The sequence below is a fragment of the Parasteatoda tepidariorum genome, chromosome 2 (assembly GCF_982258835.1).
Source record: "Parasteatoda tepidariorum strain Cologne lab strain chromosome 2, Ptep-v5.0, whole genome shotgun sequence".
Taxonomy (NCBI): domain Eukaryota; kingdom Metazoa; phylum Arthropoda; class Arachnida; order Araneae; family Theridiidae; genus Parasteatoda; species Parasteatoda tepidariorum.
The window spans coordinates 30735342-30755577 of NC_141756.1; the positions used below are offsets into that span (position 1 = coordinate 30735342).

A 20236-nucleotide genomic window follows, 5' to 3' on the forward strand; every position below is an offset into this window, starting at 1 on the left:
CAAAATTGATATGCTTTCCGTTTCGACATTTGAGCTCATGTATGCCATAAATTCTTCTGTCGCTGGTGATTGGCATGATGTTTTCTGCTTTAGAAAATTTAAATTCCCTGGGGGTTTTTTTCTGTTACGTTATTAGTTATAGCAGGATGTTCAGCTTGGACAATTCTTTCCAATTTTTTATGTAGCCTCCTCCCTAGCTTATTCTTCCGACCAATTAAATTTGATGCAAGGTACCAGACCTGCAGCAAACTATAAATCGTTCTGCGATTTCACATCGCGAAACCTTTCGCAGTTTAAAAGAGCCGTTTTTTCCCTTTCAGGAGTGACAATTTTCAAAGGTCAAGGTATTTAAACACGAAGTTAGCAGTGAATACACATATATTGCACATTAATTTTATAAATTAAAAAAAACATAAGCATTTATTTTTAATTTAATCTTTTTTTTTTTTAGAAAGCTTACCGAGTTTTAGAAAAAAGTAACGATTTCATTCGACATTTCCGTTACATATACTTGTACTTTTTCCCTAAAAAAGTAACGAAAGTAAAAGTACTGCCATATATGTATATATATATATATATATATATATATATATATATATATATATATATATATATATATATATATATATATATATATATATATATATATATATATATATATATATATATATATATATATATATATATATATATAATAATAATAATAATAATAATAACCATTTCAGCGGAACCCCGACTTTATAAACAGAGTTTATTAAGGTAATTGTGAACGGTATAACCTATATAAAAGTATAGTTTTTAAATATTTAATTGGAGGTATGAAGATTTTTAATTGTTTTATTATCAATAATTTTACATTATGTTTTATCCCCGGCGGCTGAGTTTCAATCATTGGGCTATATATAGTTTAGTTATGAATTTGTTTTTGGTTTTATATACCTAAGGTGAAAATGAATAAAATAGGATAAATTATGGTTACTTTGAATTGAAAACTAAAAGAAACAGCGAACATATTTCTTTATTAATGTTATTTTATTTTGACTTGAAAAGCATAATGGGAAATACAAATGTAATATTTTATGATTGCTTCTTTTCACAACTTGTTCAATATATTGTTATTAGAAATATTTTCTTTTCTTTTAAGAAATGCCATTTCTATTTCCTTGACATTTTAATCAAAATAATTTCATAAAGGTACCGTAAGCCGGGGCGAGTCTATCCATCCAGGGGCGAGTCTACCCATTTTAGTTTTATTCAAATTTCACTATTTTAAATTGCAAATAAAAAAATTTTTACCGACGGAGGACTTAGTTCAGACTCTAAGGAAGATGGCGCTGTAGTAGTTTGATCCGTTTTTATTTATTTGGTGTCTTTTTAACCGACCTGTTCAAACGTCTTTTGAGAGATTTGTATTGAAAATCAGCAAACTTTTAGTTGGTGCTCCGTAAGTATATTATTATTATTACTATTTTCCCTTTGGTTAAGTGATAAACTTATCTAAGACTAAGATGACATTAATTTTATATGAAAAAAAAAACAAAAAGAATGTAAGTTTTGCGATTGTAAACAAAAAGCCAGAATTCGCGGGTCGAGTCTACCCATTCGTATTTAGTTTTAATAGAGCATGATAATATAATTTAGAACTTTGTTCATATTAAAATTAAGTCATTTTAAATGAATTTGAGTATATTATTTTAATTCTGCATTGATAAATTTATCATTAATAAGAAAATTTATAGGTTAAATGTAAATGTAAATATAAAATATGTTTATTTTACCTTTTTTTTTCAATTTTTATATTACAAAATTAACTTTTTTTATTTAATGCAAGTTAAATAAATTATTATTTATAAATTATTATTACCTCCCAAAAGAATGGGAAAAGGATTTTTCATGATTCTCAATGTTTGAATTTCGGTTTTGTTAATAATCTTTAATTATTATTATTTATTAATTATTTAACTGTAAATTTATATTAATTTTAATTTATTTTTATCAGCAATAATCAGAAAATTCTTTTATTTTATAATGTTAATGATTATAAAAACAAAACTGTGATCAAAATGTGATAATCGATCAAATACTCAATTTGTGTTATTTCATGAATAAAAAAATGGAATATATAATAAAGTTATGAATTTTACTTCATAAATATCCTTTATAGTAACTAAAATAACAATTTAATAGTAAAATTTGATTACTTACAATGTTAACATTCATTTTAGTAGAATGGGTAGACTCGCCCCATACGAGAGATTTGTCAGCAGTTCTATAAAAATATACAGTAACAGCGTAACTGTTAATATTTTCTAAAATCGATTTCACAGCTTTAAAGAGGGATAAATAGCGATTCCGAAACACCTATTAAAAGCCTTTTTTCTTTAATATTTACAAAAGTTTGACCACTTGAAAGTTGACAAACTGGAAAAATGGGTAGACTCGCCCCGGTTTACGATACTTAATAAAATAAATAAAATATGAATTGGTTGGATCTAAATATAATCTGAGGTTTCAAAATTCACCACCGGTTATAAAAAACATTAACTCGTGGAACCCCATTAGCTCTTCCAGGGTTCCGCAGAACACCATTTGGGAACCGCTGTATTAAATAACAAACGTGAAGTAAAAGTGTATGCATAAAGCATAAAGTGTATGCATAATACGTAACAACCTAGATATTAATAAAATTTATATGGGTAATAGCATAAGTAATCTAGAGGATCACATAAGTAAAAAATATGGGTTATAACATGATTATTGTGGGTGATGAGTAATAAAATGTATAAGTAAATGAGTAATCTGGGTAATATATCATAAGTAATATGGGTAATAACATAAGTGTATGTAACATGGTAACAATAAGAGTACAAGTAAATTAACATAGGTATACCTGTTAAATAAATATGGTAATAATACAATTACATGTATTAAGTAACAAAGGTGTATTCTTTAAAAAAACATAGGAATGTACTTTAAGTAACATAGATAATGAATACATTGGTTGCAAAATTTCTGAAGAAACATTTTAAAATTCATTTTATCTCCTTTGCAATTATTTTCTGTAGTTATTTTTTGTTAGTTAATCTATACGACAGATTACTGTTTTTAAAAAAAATGTAAAAGGTAAAGTACTGAGTTTTTAAATATCCGTTAAGAAAAGTTTTTTGAGGATGCTGGTCAGTTTCTATGTAATAAACACACATACAAATATTTTTAAAAAAGCAAAAAAGAGGTTGTTAACCTCCCTTTAAAAAAAATCTATAAAAATATAAATTTAAAAAAAAGCAATCGATCAGGAGAAAATATTTTAATTTAAGCCGAGCGATGGCGCTGCTCTCGTTTATTCTCCACTGGCAGCGATGAAAATTCTTCGGCAATGGCGACAAAACTCATCCGCCGAAGTCCGTGATATGAACCGGCGATTCCGTTGAAAGTGTCAGCTTAATTGAAATCATCAGTAAAGTGACATATCAAGTGTGATTTAGATGGCGACCTCCAAAGTGTTTATTTGGGTGACATTATGCACGTGCGTTGTGTTTGCTTCGCCTACGAGGAGACAATTCAATACCGAAACTACATCTTCTGATCCCGTAATAGTCGTTACTGACGACGGTGCATCTTGGGACGATTCAGACGATGATTTTGATTTGGAAGGTATGTAAATTCCAAGAATAACGTTTAGTAAATTTATGTATTCGATTTTGTATTTTTTTTCCTGTTATTGTTTTCCACAAATAAAATTTTTTCAACACCTACAAACACGCATTTACAGTAAAAAACCATATTGTGTTCAGTGGCGCTTAATTAAGAACAAATTAAAAACATTCGTTTGAATAAATTATAAATATGGTTAATTGATATTCATCGATGACAACTCTATGATTTTTATTTGCAAACTATGCAAATTTCAAGAATAATGAATGATAAATTTGCATATTCAATATTTTTTGCCAAAATGTTCCACTGTTTCACAAATTAGTAATATTTTTTAAAGTCCTAATATACATTAAACTAAAAACTATATTTTTTCGGTGATGCATTGTTAGAACAAATTAAAAATATCAATCTAATAAAATTTAAATATTGTCAAATAATATGCGATATAATCGACTATGATTTAAATTTTAACGAGACAAGAAGTCATAGATATTTTTTATTTTAAAAGAGGTAAATCGCAGCAAGTTTGTCGTTTATGATATTAATTGTAAGTCAATTATTGAAAGAAAAAAAGGTAAGTTTTTTGCCAGAACTGTCAATTTTCGGAAAATGTGAAATTTTGATTGGCTAAATACTTAAGCTCTATATTTATTTTAAGAGAATTGATGACTATCACTAACTGAATTGCTTTTGGTTTCACTTTCATTTCAGCATAATTAATTCACTAGCTTTGAGTACGTTTGCATAATTTTAATTTTAAACTCGGTTGCGATTAATAAGATGAGGCTAAGAATTATTAGCTCCGCCTTCTAATAAATCTATGATAAAATAGTTCGGATAAATCATTTCTATGATAGAATAGTTCCTAAATTGAAACTCAGGACGACATAATTATGCACCTATTATCGAATACTGAAGCTTGCCTCTAAAGAAGAAAGAGAAGAATTATGGTAATGAGAGAGTAAATAATCAATGGGATATTAAGCACCTCAAACCGGTTTGACATTAAAACAGAACGTCTAATACTTATTATGTATGTGATTAATTTGTTGCAAAATTCTATACCTTCAAATAACAAGCGCTTATTGTTTTTGATTTTTTCTTTTTCTTCCTGCTTCCAGAAGTACTCAGGGCAACAAAACATAGTTCAGAACGAATTTTAATGAACGCTGCTTTTCGAAGCTCTGTCGCCAAGGAAAATAAAAAACCCATAGTTTAAATGCCTTGCACTTGAAGCAATGCTATAATTTTAAACTTATATATGTAATCTTTCCGTGAAGAATTATTTGGGATTTAGAACTAACAAATCACCTAAATATTTTAGAAGTTATTAAACTTTTTTAAAAATCGCCAATTTCATGATATTTTCAAAATAAGCGTTGACTTCGCTGGCTTTATATAGACTAAACTTGAATGTAACAGTCATGAGTAACAGTTGAAAACTCACAGCAGTTTTGAAAATAGTATATTATTCGCAAAAAAGCATCATTTCATATTACGACGAAGTCTTCGAAAAACGGCTTTAAGAAATGAACTAACTCATCGACATGGTTATAATTACCTTAAATAAACGTTTCCCATATTTTATCGGTCGTGGAACTCTAACTAATGATCGAGATTCTTTCTGCGGAACCCTGAAATTTATTAAAGACATTAACGATTAAGACATTAAAGACAGAAAGTTTATAAAAGACATTTTTGAACGTATTAACCAATAAAAGACTACTATATTTTAAAAATAATTAATATGAAGAGTGAAAGAGCAGTGGAGATAGAGCGTCCGCCTCCCAATAAGGTAACCCAGGTTCGAATCCCAGCGGTAGCTGGTTAATACGGATTTTTCTCACAGCTCGTACCGATCACAGTGCTGAGATCCTCAGAGGTAGATGAATCATAGGTTAGAATCCCCTTGTCGTTGAGCTAACCGTGAGAGGTTTTCGTGGTTTATCTCTCTAAGTACCGCAAATGAGGGTTTGTTCCATCAAAAAAGTCCTCCACGAAGGACAATTTGCCTCAATGCTTGACCAAGGAGCTCCTTTTTCTTCTGGGTTGGGCTCAAAATCACAGCTCTACTGAGTTGAATATTGATAGTCATAAATTCAAAATTGGTGTCAGCTGTTAAGGTGCCGGTTTTATAATATAAATATATGAGAAATGAATTTTATTTATATTTTTACCATTAATAATCTTAAGTTAGGTTTTATGTCTGACAGTTTAATTCGCCCTCCTGAAGCTGTATATAGTTTAGTTCAAAATTTGTTTTTGGTGTATATACACAAATTGAAAATGAAACAGATAATGGTTTACAAATATGAATGAAACAAATAATGGAACAAATTATGGTTTTCGTAAAATGAAAGCTAAAAAGAACTGCTATAAACTCAGAAAATGGTTACCATGGAAATGTATTTCTGTATTAAGGAATTGATTTATTTTATTTTGAATCCAAAAGAACTGTGAAAAATTATAATGCAATTTTTCATAAATACATGTCGTTTTCATTACTTTTTCATTACATTGTTATTCGAAAAATTCTATATACTAGTGGGCTGCGCCCCCTGCTCGCTGACGCTCGCCAACCCCCGAAAATTGCTACGCAATGTTATATGGTTTGCTCCGCAAACCAAGCTCGCTTCGCTCGCTACTAACTTAGGTACATTGCAAATGCACAAAATTCTAAGAATTCAAAACAATCATTCAAATCCATATAACAACTTTTTTTTCTAAAAAAAATTACATCTTTTTAGTAAGTACTGAATCCTTAAAATAAATTTGAATTCAAATAAATGACATGTAATTCGTTAAATCTATTAGAAATGTGCTATAGTATAAAATCTTAAGATAAAATTTCTAAAACTGATATCTCTTTAAAAAGATTAAAATTTCGGCTATAATTAAGTCTATTAAAAATTTGAATAAGTGAATTGCAATGGAAAAATCTGCATAAACAAATAAATTCTAGTAAAACAAATAAATTCGTGATATAAATCAAAAATTGTCAAATAAATTCGTAATACATAAATTCGTGAAAAAAAAACGCTTTCGACAAAAAACCAAAATAGAGATCTATCGACAAAGACTTCTGCCTAGCTTATGCTCTCCCTGGTTATTTCAGTTTCCGTTTTTAAAAGCGCTATATGTTGAGCCATCTTAGCTAGATATGGCATGTGACATTTTTAGCCGTAATCATTGGTCTATTTTCTAGCGTTGCCATTCGGGGAGTTGTAATGAGGCTTTTTTTTATCGCCGTGTAAGAGAAATATATATATAGATATTTTTTAAAAAATGGCTTTTCTTTTTTATTGGAATTTTACTTAAAATAACTTTCTTAGGACACTCAATATGTTAAGTAAAAAATGAATTAATGATTGAATCTGAAGATAAATATGGGTTTCAAAAATCATTACGGGTTGAAAAAAATGTCCTAACAGTTTGGAACTGCTATAACCCTTCCTCGGGCTACTACTATATATTTATTGTTACTGGTATATTAACGCTTAGCTATAACTCAAAACTACTAACAAATTATAATTTTGTTATACGTAGTTTATTATACAATATTATAAAAATCCCAATTTTAAATTTTTTGTCGCTTGCGTCGACTTTTTAGTTGCCAGGTAGAATAGATACAATGGTTTTTTTTTATTCCTGGTTGTTACAATTTACAAAATTGATACATTTATATTTGACTGCTGGTTTAATATATTTGTTTTTAAACATTTTTACCTATCACAAATATATAAATGGTTATAAAATACAAATGAATAACCTTTTAAGATTACCAACTTCAAAATTTACTGTAATATTAATAGTTATCGCTTTAATGGCAAGAGCTCTAAAACCTTGGAATTTTGATACACATTTATTCGCTTCAAATAAGTAAAGATTGTATTCATTTGCAAAAGCAGCGTATAAGTAATGAATAATTTTTTTTTCTCTTTTTGTTACCTTATTTTTAAATATGCAAAACCTGTGTGAAATCTAAATTGACTAATCCCGTGAAGCTTTTTTTTAAAAAACAGTATCATAGCAGTTTACACTTGAATTTCTTTAACACTCTGACTGCCACGCTAATTTTACATGGCTTGCCCGTCTGGCCAAACGGTAAATAACTACAAACTCAATTTACAAATATTAGGCAGATTTTGCTAGTTTTTTAAAAGGTTTATCATGACATAATCGAAAAAAGGGATGAATTATATAAGCCTACGAATTGCTTAGGAATAGTGGTGTATAAAAATCTACTAAATTAAATTTATTAAACCAAGAATCACAATCAATAGACTACCACTTGAAAATACTTATTCGCTGTCCGAAGCAAGTTGGCATCTCTGTGTATATAAATAAAACTATTTTTGTGTGTTCTATATTTCATTAATTTCTTCAAACTATTTTAGTAACGATAATAATATAAAACAATTAAAAATTTACACGAATTATGTGCTTCTAATAACCTTGGCTTCGCCTGTCACCGGTGACCCCCGTGGAGCTACGAACCAACTCAGTACCAGTCACCCCATAGCATTCAACGTGTTGATAAAAGGAAAGAACTCAAATTATCACACCTTCTAAATGCAGAACAATTTGATTCGACTGGATTCGACGAAATATTTTTTAAGAAAAAACAGTACAGAACTACAAACTAAAATTTGTAGATTTTTGCATGGTTTAACACGGCTTCATTGTTACTTACTTACTTTATTTAACAAAAGCTGGGCACAACTTCATTGTGACAAAGTGGCATATCACATAAGCCTTTGAACTATGTAGAAGTAGTGGTGAGTAAAACCCTGTATATCGAATTTATTAAACCAGGAATTATGCATTAAAAGACTACCACTCGAAATTTTTTATCTGCTACCCATAGCAAGTTGACACCTCAGAGAATGGTAGGTATAGACGTGTTTTTTAAACGTGTCAGGAGGGTTAAAAAAAGCTTTATTTCGAGAACATATATCTATGTTAAAAATAAGCTGACCTTCCAAAACTAAAAAATTGAAAGCAAATTAAACTGTCAATCGAAAACTGCTTTCTGTACCTTAGATATTATTTTTTTAAAAATTATATTAGAGAATATCTGCGAAGGATTTCTGTTCTTATAGTATTAAATTGGAAAAAGGTAAAGTAGTGAGTTTTCAAATATTAATTGCGACCATGTTAACTGAAACTTGTCGACTCTCTTTGGAGGGCTCTCTAGTAGCTTTGTGCCCAGGGCCCCGAAGATCCGTAAATCTGCCTCTGGGTTTGGATCAGCATACTAATAAGCTGGTTAGCATATTAATAAGAAATTTGTATAATACTAAGCCTTTGAATAATCATTTTTGGAATTCATACATAAGCATATATTCTAGTACATATAAAAAAATTAATCCTTAAGTTCTACAACGTTTATTTCATTTGCGTGTAGTTTATATTTTTAAAAAAATATTATTACTCCTTTTCAGACTTTATTGATTCATAAAATGGAGAAGAAAATATTGCAGGAGAAGAATTTTGAGCAGAAATATAGGCTCCCAAAGGAAATCAATTACGTTTGTAATCAAAATTCTGTTGTCAAGGTTATTATTGATCGATATAAATGAAACTAACAGTAATAAAATGAGAGGGTAATTTCGGAAACCGTTTAGATAGTCATTATGTCTTCTTCCAGTTTTTAAACGTTTATAGAGTTATCTTTACAGGGGCGTATCCAAGATAGGGTAGAGGGAACGACATTGTCTTCTCTGCCCTCTCCTTTTCCGGCAATCTTAGTCGAGTGTGCCAAATTCAATTTAGTTGTAATGTATGTAAATTCGATGTCATCTTTCTACTAAGAATATAATTTTGCGTGTTTAAAGCCTTTATGGTTTTATTTTGTTAATGTACAAAACAAAATGCAGGCATGTCCTGAATTCAAATTATTGGGTTGTTCGGAAAGTAATATCGTTTATTTTATTTTATTTATTTCATTCTTTTAATGAAAATAAAGGCGATTTTCTTACAGTGAATAAATATTTTATTGAATTATGTATTTTATTTTTATAACCGTTGTTGAACAACCGACGCAATTATGGGTTTACGCCTACTAATGTTCAATTCCGTAGCCTTGTAATTTTGAACCCAATGCAGAAGATAAGGGAACTCCTGGATCAAATATTGGGCGAAATTTGCCTTTGTAGAGGATTTTGTGATGGAGCTAACCCGCATTTGCGTTACATTGAGTGGAAAATCACCCACGGTTAGCATGACGGCAAGGGGACTCTAATTCGTTATCTATCTACCACTGAGACTATTTTACGTCAGCGTTGTCATCGGTGCAAGCCGGCTGCGGAATTCATATCGACCAGATATCGATGGGATTCGAATCCACCACGACTCTGAATCATATATTGTGCATTCTTGTCCAATACCTTTTGCCATCTTTCTACGTGATTCCACGCTCATAGTTTGTTGTTCTTTCCTGACAAAAAACTGAGCCAGGTGATTTTTGACCTCCTCATTTGAATTCTGAAAAAAAATTTTAAAAACTGGAGCATTGTTGTAGACTACCAATTTTTTTGTCCCCAAGTGAGAACGCGTCTTAAAAAAGGATAATTTTCTTGACGTTTGCGAAGCAAAGAACATACGTCTACGCAACAACGGAAATTTATTTCCACAAGAACATGAGGAACACATGTGTCGAGCTTTGAGATTAAACCTTGGGACCTTCGTGCACGTTAAGTGTACGATTTGGCTGTGGGGGAGTGATGGTCTATGCTGCCATCTCCATTAATTGACGCACCAATCTCCATATCATTTGAAATGGATCTTTGACTGGTCGCCGATAGAAGGATGAGATTCTGAGACCTATTGTAGTGACACAACCGTGACATATGACACAAACAAGCATCTGCATACATATTCAAATTTGTAACGAGTGTAACCTAAGCTGTACATCTGATATATACATCTAAGGGTAATTGCCCCACAACCATTTTTTTATTAAGACACATTTTGCATCCTTTTATAATGGGGCGTGTTCTTTCATGGACAGAATTTTGCGTAGACCTAATAATTTTGAGAATCGTAATTATTATCTCAATCGACGGATAAAGAACCTGATAAATTTGCAATTACACTTTTAAGTGCTTGAATTATATTTTAAAAAAATAAGATTCCTTTAACCCTTTGCACGCCGAGTACTTTTAAATGCTGTTCGATTTAATATCAGCACTATAGCATTTAAAATACGCAATATACTATTGTTATAAAATTTTAAAATTCTTAAAATAATGTGGTTACTAATTATTAACGTATAAAATTTCTTAATTTTAAAGTGGTGACTGTTGATGGTGCTACCGTGGGGACATCCGAGTGCAAAGGGTTAAATTTGTCTGATATAACATTCCTTTTTCCTCAAAATCTCCATCGAAAAACGTATATTTAGCAGCTATTCCTTGTTATATTTGAGCTGTTATTAGATAGGTTAACTTCGATAGGACTAAATAAACAGTTGATAACATACATGAAGGACCCGGGTTAAAAATTAATGAAAAATAAAAAAGTGATGAAATGTTCAAGATTTAAGTACACACGCAAATGTATACAGAAACCAATAGTCGGAAGATGTTTGAGACTACTTATTAATTTTTAAAATAAGCTTTTTCTTCATTGATGGAAATCATCATTCATTTATTGCATAGAAGAAGAACACTTAATTGATATAAAATCAACCTTCCTTATATTGTCAATACATTACTTTTAATTTTAAGAAAATATGTGATCTAGGAAATGTTTTCTAGTTATGATATTATTCAATGTGAAGGGTTCAAAAATGGGTTTTGATCATAGATTTAGTCTCATCTTGCCCTTCAGTCGAATATTTTTCTTAGAACAATTTCTACAGAATTGTGCAAATAGCGATGAGAAATGTTTTCCATGACACTTTAACAGCCGATTTTAGCTCAGAAATCGACATGTATCGCTTTTTAATAGCATAGACCCCTGGCTAGTTTTCCAAGGGGCATGAATCCGGCGGACTTTCAGCAGGAAATTTAAGTCTTTTAGTATTGTTTTCTGATGACTATGGACTTGAGATTAGTATTTCGAAACACTATCTTTCAACAATGCTGAAATGTTGTCAGTGTGTCCATCTAAGAGGATAAAGTTGCTAGCCAGTTAATCTTGGTAAACCCTCGAATTCATTTTAATTTTTCTTGTGACTTCATCACTCGTAGCTCCATTTGAAACCTGCTCATATCTTATCAGAGGCACTTCCTTAAATACTTCAAATCATGCAATAAGTAATGTCTGAGTACATCTAACCATTTAAATTTCATCAATTTCTTTCTATAGATTTGCTTTTCGTTTAAAAAAAATGTTGGTGTTTATATTCTTTTAGTAACATTCCCTACTGCAGAAATGCCAACTTGTTGGAATTTTTTGTGGTAGGATTCTAATGTATGATACTCAATACAGTAAATATGATATGTAAAGTGCATGTGCCCACCCCTACACTGTTTTTATAGCAATTGTGCCCACCAGTTTCTTACTGCATGGTAAGGGTTTTTTAGTATTAGCAAAATTGAAAATTTTGCTAATTTTGTTAAAAGCGGAATGGTGGGCAACCTTGCGTATTTTTTCAATCTGTAACAGAAATTAACAAATGGGGATCTAATTGCTGTTTTTATGCTTTTTAGGGGCGATGGGATAAGAATTGTCTCACTTATTTTTGACAATAACATGAACCACTGAAATTTTTTGTAGTTTTTGTCTCTTAACGCCATTTTTAACTAACCACTTTTTGTTTTGTAAAATGTAAGCATGAAGCAAATTCCATCATTGTGGATATGCATACAACAGCCACCCCATAGACTGCTGAACTCAAACTGTCTTTTATTTGAACTTTTTATTCTATTTCATGATGCATTATTTTTGACCTGGGCCTTCTGCGCGGCCCAGGTGCCCATTTTTTTATAAATAAAGAAAGAAAGTGGATATGCATACAATGAATGCGATTCTCTTGACTTTCCTTACTAAATTTTTTGATTAAGTTTTTCTGCCTCAAAAAAGTGTTAATGATGCAACGTTGACTTCAATCAGACAGCTTTGACGGGAACCCCCTTTCCTTTTATATCCGTAACTGCTTGGATTCGTCAAAAAAATTAGGCATAGTAATTATGAAGGAATAAAGTCGTACACAAAAATCATTAGAGCTTTGAGTTCTAACAGCAATTTGTCTGTCACTTAAAAATCATATTTTGAAAGAAAAAAATTTATTCATTGTTCTTACGTTTACGTAAACCCATTAAAAGAATCGAATACTCGAAAAAAATTCAAATTGTCTAATTTTAAATTTACGAAAGCCGAATAAAGTGCTCGCCACTTTTAATGCACTAAATTAGCATGTTTAAAGTTACATGTTTGAGCCCTTAAGATAGCCACTTAGTTAATGACAGTCTAATCATTTGAACAAGGGTTATTTAGAGTAATTCCTTTCTATTTTGAGCACTGTACATTAATAAATTGCCAGTTCCTTAAATGATAATATATTTTTGTTTGCATTTCGTCGTAAAGAAGCATTTTGCGCTATCAAATTCTTGCCAATATGTATCGATTTCGCAGTTTTCCTATCATCGTCCATCTTCATAATATCTTTCTATAAAATACCCCTTAGACAGTTATCTCCTTCAATAGACTCTTACGCATGCTCTGAATGGTTGAGAAGGAAGAAATATTAAATAATAACTAATATCCCTTTTTTCTGTAGTTATGAAATTAATGGATTTTAACCATGCCCATAGTCGACCAAGTGCATAAACGCAGCATTTCAATAAATATATTTTATTAACACTGTGAAGTATATTTTTCTATAATTGTATTTGTCTGCTATTTTTAAGGGTTTTGAAGACATCTATAAAATATTAGTTATTCAATTGAAGTAAACACTTTCAGTTGAAAAAATTTCAAAATAGCTAGTTTTTTTTCTAATCTGAAACATTTATTGACAAATTCGACTCTTTGAAAATGTATAATTATCCCACTTGTGATTAATCATATGGTTTGATAAAGGATTAAAGTTGCAAGTTCTGTAAATAAAATAAAAATTAAACAAATGTCATAAAAAACTAGTGTTCAACTAAATATATGTGGTTTGATAATGGATTAAAGCTGCAAGTTCTGTAAATGATATAAAAATAAAACAAATGTCATGAAAAACTAGTGTTCAACTAAATGGTTTGTTCATTCGTTTGGTCAATATTGAGTAAACACCAGTTTATACGCACTGTTTTATTCTTAAATAATATATTTTTCGTGTACAATTTTCTTTTGTGTCTTCATAATGAATGTAATTAAAACAATAGCATACTTTATAACATTTCTATGCTTGACCTAAAATTAATAAATAATTAGGGTAAAACTTTAACCCTTTCGCGCCGACTGTCACAAATACGTGCCAGCATTAAACAGTATCAATCAGGGTAAAAAAATAAAACTGTTAATCAAAGTAATTCTTTAGCAGTTTATTTGTGGGCGGGGTTATAATTGTTTTATTTATTTAATTCACCATCACTTTAGTTCAAAATAAAATTATTTAGTTATACTTTGAACTAACATTGATTATATATATGATTAAACTAACAATAATTAAAGTACAGCAAAGTATGTCTGTCAAATTAGCAATGCCTACATTTAAGCTACAGTTTTTTTATTTATTTACATCCTGATTCTGATTTTGTACGATTGCTTTTATGAATCACCGGTCCCCAAGGGATTAAAGGATTTAGCTGGTTCTCAACATCAGATCTATACTTTGTCCTTAAAGAAGTATTTGCTGTGTTATGGAACTTAATTTTTTAATAAATAAAAGCGCAATTTCTGTGGAAAATTATGATTTTAGCTCTAGAATATCCTTATGGAATATGGGGTTGAACAATAAATAAGCTCTAAGCTAAACAGCTAATAATGAGCAATAATAAATAGCTCTTTGCGGGTGACCCAATACATTTCCCTTGCTGCTTCTAGAAAAGATATCTTCTGAAACTACGGACAATCCGTGATATTTTTTATATAATATTATCCTTAATATTATTATTAATATCCGTAATATATCCGGATGTGAACACGCTATTGTCAGTTGTATTTAAAAGAGATCAGGAATTGCTAATTTTCTTGTAAACAGTTTGCTCCTAGCTGTTGCGTTTTTTCAGAACTTATTTTTCTAAACTCACTGAAAGAAAGGTCACCAAAGTGTCACTCACCAATTAAGGTGGATTTTTTTTAGAATTTATTTATTTTATTTTTACAGTTAGTTTTCTAAGGTCAGGCGGAAATCATTTATATAATTAATATTGCCTATTATGAGTAATTTGCAAGTTATATAAGTTTTTTTTTATAACTGCAATTATTTATTTCTATTCATTTACAAGTTCTTTTCATTCTGCAGACGAAAAGAACTGTAATTCTAAAATCACTGAAATCACCTACATAGATGGTCACCAAATTGATTGAATATTTTTTTTTTTCATTTTAATTTTACAGCTTGTTTTTTTAAAAGTCGGACGGAAATCATTCATATAGTTATAAGTTATAAGTTTTTTTTATAACTACAATTTTTTCCTTGAATGCATTTCTAAGTTCTATTCATTCCGCAGACTAAAAGCATTTTATATTTTATTTTATAACCTTCGTTGGACAGTTGACCCAATTTCTAGGTTTACGACTACTAATGTTCAACTCCGTAGTCTCGTAATTTTGAACCCAATCCAGAAGACTAGGGAACTCGTGAATCAAGTATTGGGAGAAATTTGCCTTCGTGGAAAACTTTTTTGATGGAACTGAACCGCAATTGCATCACATGCAGAGGAAAACCACGAAAATCGGTTAGCCTGACGGTGAAAGGGGATGAAAAGCATTATTGAAAATAAGTGCTTGCTTTAGTTTAAGTTTTTGATCAGAAATTTTAATATTTTAAAACTACAATTTTTTCTTGAATACATAGTCAAGTTCTATTCATTCCGCAAACGAAAGGCATTGTTGAAAATAAATGCTTGCTTTAATTTAAGTTCTTGATCAGAAATTTTAATATTTGATTTGTTTTATAAAAGACTGAAACTGAAAAGTTCAAATTATAATTTAAAATGAAAGTTCATATTTGCAGATTAGAATGAGATAAATTTCAAAAATGAAATAATTAAATTACCGGTCTTTAACTTTTTTAAAAAAAAGTTCATGGTGACGTTAGCTCTGAAATGGATTAAGCCATAGGTTAAATATCTTAATTTTTTTTTTAAAAAAAAGAAAAAACTTATTAAGCCTAAAACTGTTAAGAATCTTTCTATTAATCTTTTATTAATTATTATTCTTTTTATTAAAATAAAATCATGACATGGATCATAAAATTTTTATATGAGATCAGAGAGTGGCCACATTTTAAAAAAAAATTAAAAACTGGTGAAAAAAAGTCGAGGAAATAAAATGTTTTAAATAGTTATCAATTGCTCTTTTTTTTTTTTTTATAAAAAAAATGGTATAAAATTTGTTTTTAAAAAAAAAACGATAAATAAAGAGTATACTTCAATAAAGATTATTAAAACTTTGTTCTTAGTTTAGAATAACAGAAACCCTCTTATCGCAAACATTCAGAACCATAAACAATGTTTTTTTAATTTGTTTATTGCAAATAAAAGTGCCCCAATAAGTCTTTGACTCAAAAAATCTTGTATGGTTAAATTCTGAGCGAGAAACATATTTGAAGCACCAGTTTTTACTTTTTTTTTCTTTTAACAAATAATTTCCAATCGACTGTGATATGATATGAGCATAAAAGACATATTTTTCTTTCTTCAAATATTTCATCATCAGTCATCTTTTTGATTAAGTTACTTGTCTTGAAGATGAGAACTTACTCAACGCATAATTCACAACTGAACGAACGGGTCATGTATTTGTTCTAAAGCAAAGAGTGACGTAATTATCGCGATTCTAATTACGTGAAGGAGTGTTCACTAAATCATAAAAAAATAAATAAGCGTTGAAAGGGCTTAAAATTATCTCCTGCTCATCCCAACAAGTTGTTCGCTTGCTTGCTGTCAAGGTCAGAGAGAACGCGCCAAGCATTCATTTTTTTCCCTACGAACTACGCCAAAAAATTCACTAAAAGCAAAGCATATTTTCATTAATGCTTGCTTGTGCTCTGTTTAAAAGCTACAGCGTAAACAAGCGATCTTTTGGCTCCATTCCCAAATTTAGGTTTCTTAAGTGCAGTTTTTGTTTTCTAAGAACACTCCGACCCGAAAAGAATTCCACTTTTTGTTCCAAAAACGATTTTTCCTCCTTTCATTTGTTCCTCTCCTATAAGAGTCTTATAATCTTGCTTGAATGGACCCCTATCTTTCTATACATTTAGAAACGAGAATTCTTCTAAGTCAGCTTTTTTTTAAATTTTATTTATATGTTTATTTTTTGCTGATTTATTTATTACAGCACATTTGAGTTAGTAAAGAAGAAAAGATATATACGAGGTGTTTCTGGAATACATGTACATGATATAAATTGATGTAGTTGAACAAACTAAAACAAATCATTCTTGCCTTACAAACTAGAGGTTGTAAGCGCAAATCAAGCAGTTTTTTTGGTCATAAAACAAGTTCTGTCTCTTGAATAATGAGCATGCGTTATGATAGAATATGCGTCTTACCCGGCAATACAGGGTAAAATTGGGAAATTTTTGCAACTGGCCTATAGCAAAATATAGCAATTTCAACAGTGGTTACTTTTTCAAAAATCAAAAATTTTAAACAGTTATAAAAAAATTATTAATATAATGTAAGGCAACTGTTCCCAATTTTTTTCCCAATTCAACCTTCTTTCAGCTCAACCCCGATTTTATACATAGTTCTTATTAAGGTAATTGTGAACGTTATAACCTTAATATTTAATCAGAGGAATGAAGATTTTTCATCGTTTTATCATTAATATTTTAAAAGTAGGTTTCGTGTTACAGTTAAATTTACAGTTCTTGTTCTATATCTAGTCTAGTTATGAATTTGTTTCTGGTGTCTATACATGATTGAATGAGTGTTTTACTTCGAGATGAAAACTGCCATTGAAAATGATTAGAAAAACATATTTATTTACTAAAGGATTATTTTAGTTTGTTTTGAAAAGCGCTATAAGAAATACGAAAGCAATATTTTATTAAGCTTATTTTTTTCATAATTAGTTCAATATTATTAGAAATATTTTCTTTTCTTTTAAAAAATGCCATTTCTATTTGTTTGGTATTTTAGTTGAAATAATTTCTTCAAAGTAACTGATAGATTATATAAATTATTAAATATAGGCTGAATCAAAAATAATCAGAAGCTTAAAAACTGATTACTGGTTAAAGTACTAACTCGTGGAATCTCTTTTACACTTTCACAGAAACCTAGGGTTCCGGGGAACACCATTTGAGAACCGCTGATGTCAAGAACTTTCTTAAGCATTTCTTAAAACATGGTAAACATTACAAGTCTTATTTCTAAAATTAATACAAATTTTAAGAGATAAGCCTGAAAAAAAATTTCAGTTTATAAAATATTTATAATAATTCCATTCTTATTAAAAAAAATTCTAATAGAATGGACTTGCATTTTCAACAAAAGAAGTAGTGATCGGGTGGCAACTGGGTGACAATTATTTAATCGCCATTTGTTATATTTAGCCGCCTTATGGCCGGTCGCGGCCAGTAATTTTGTTCCATTCTTAAAAACAAAATGTGGTCTGTATTGTGGTATATACTTTCCACAAGACTGAGGGAGAAAAGAAGAGAGGCAGACCACATACTAGATGGTGTGGAAAAGTGCCTGAGCAGTGTAGGTGTAAAGAGTTGGAACAAGCAGCTTGAGATATTCAAGGCTGGCAACTAGCTCTAGTGCAGGTAGAAGAAGAAGAAAACAATATGAAAAAATCTGTAGTTCTTGTTTGTTTACAAAACGTGGATGCTTATTCCTGTTACCTGTGGCTGGGTGGCGCAGTTGGTTTGTCGTCGGCCTTCTGAGCCCAAGTCTGCGGGTTCAACCCCCGACCCAGACACCAGATTTTCGGGATGCAGAAAGTCCTCAGCTGCCATGTCGTATGATTATGCGGCATGTAAAAGATTCCTGGAGTGCCTTATTGGCTCTTGGCATTTCTGGCAAAATTAAATTCCTAGTGCACTTTAGCATCCAAATAGAGTCTCGGTGCTGCCATCTAGTGTGGCAGAAACTAGACGTCCAAATTAACATGACCAACGGTATCTCACCCATTGTGGTGGTCCTGAAAGAGTGTATACCACCTCTGGAGAACGCACTAGAGAATGCAGCTCATTGGAAATAAAAATAAAAAATTCCTGTTACCTACCACTTTAACTTGAAAAAAAAAAGAATATAAGGAAAGAAAAAAAACCATTGCTCCCCGACTGCTGCTCCGTCTCATTTTCATTATTATTATTTATTTAAGTAAAGTGCTTGATTCCCCCTGACAGCAACCATATTGCTTGCTAACCTCAACGAAGTCAAACAAAATGACGAATACTACACGATGAATGGGATAGGGACCGCTTCGCGGCCCAGGCGCCCAGATCCAAAAGAAATACAAGACTGTGCTCCGACTTCGAAAACAAATATGACTATTTATGCAGACCTACCTACTTCTCTGTTTCGTCGGAGTTTTTTCTCACATATTTAAAGTGGTAGCAAAAATTCTGTTTTTAACATGCGTTTTAAAACTATTTAAACCACCAGTATATATGGATAATCAAAAAATATACAGAAAATATCGGAAAATTTAAGCCACATTGTCTTTATAGATAATGGCGAAATTTTAAGAACTTCGGCTTATTTAGCTACCACTTTAAATAATGTGGAGAGCTAGAACTTCCGGGTTGGCAGCTCTGTTTATGCTATTAATACTTTATTATAGTAGCCAGAACTATCATGCTTCTAATGCTAAAGTTGAGTAGAAATTTTTCCTGATGATAAATTCGCTATCTGATTTTAACTATACCTGTTTAAATTATTTACATGTAGTAGTGGGTGAAATTCTTTTAGTTCTTAGTAATTAAAATATCAATAAATCACCTTTAAAAAAATTACATTGGAAAACAGAATTTACGCTGGATTTATGCAAGTACTTGATCATACCTAATTCGGTAGTAGGATTTCTAATCGGAAATTTGCTTTGTTCTTAAAGCTACAGATTTTTTTTTAAATGATATTTTTAGTTTAGTTTATTTTTTGCCTGAACTTGCAAGTTTATAAATATCGTATAGTCTTATATACATAAACTGCTGTTTGTAGAAAATGCAACACCATGAAGGAATCATCAGAATCAAATGAAATTCGCAGCAAATGTCAATTATAGGATATTATGCAAATTAATAAAGTTTCAGAGCCATCGCGCGTGCGTGGCGCGCGCAGCGCCCTCTGAATTGATGCTGAAAGCGTATAAATAAAGTGCTGTAGCGGGACGTTGAAAATAGTCTATGATTATTTGTTAGTGGCAAACGTTTAGTGAGACCTGAGTATGCCTCCACGACGGAAGAATAAGAAATTCAAGCAACTTACGGAGTTTGAACGAGGGAGGATAATCGGCCTTC

At 30.6% G+C, this 20236-nt stretch overlaps 1 protein-coding gene across 1 annotated transcript in view; it reads left to right on the forward strand.

The window, feature by feature from the left end:
* Window positions 1-3314: 3314 nt before the first annotated feature.
* LOC110282127 (uncharacterized) overlaps window positions 3315-20236 on the forward strand; it is a 44496-nt gene continuing 27574 nt past the window's right edge. Inside the window, exon 1 of the mRNA XM_087157126.1 lies at window positions 3315-3654. Within this exon, the coding sequence (XP_087013252.1) occupies window positions 3486-3654 (169 nt within the window). The 5' untranslated portion in view covers window positions 3315-3485. The remainder of the gene's footprint in view (window positions 3655-20236) is intronic.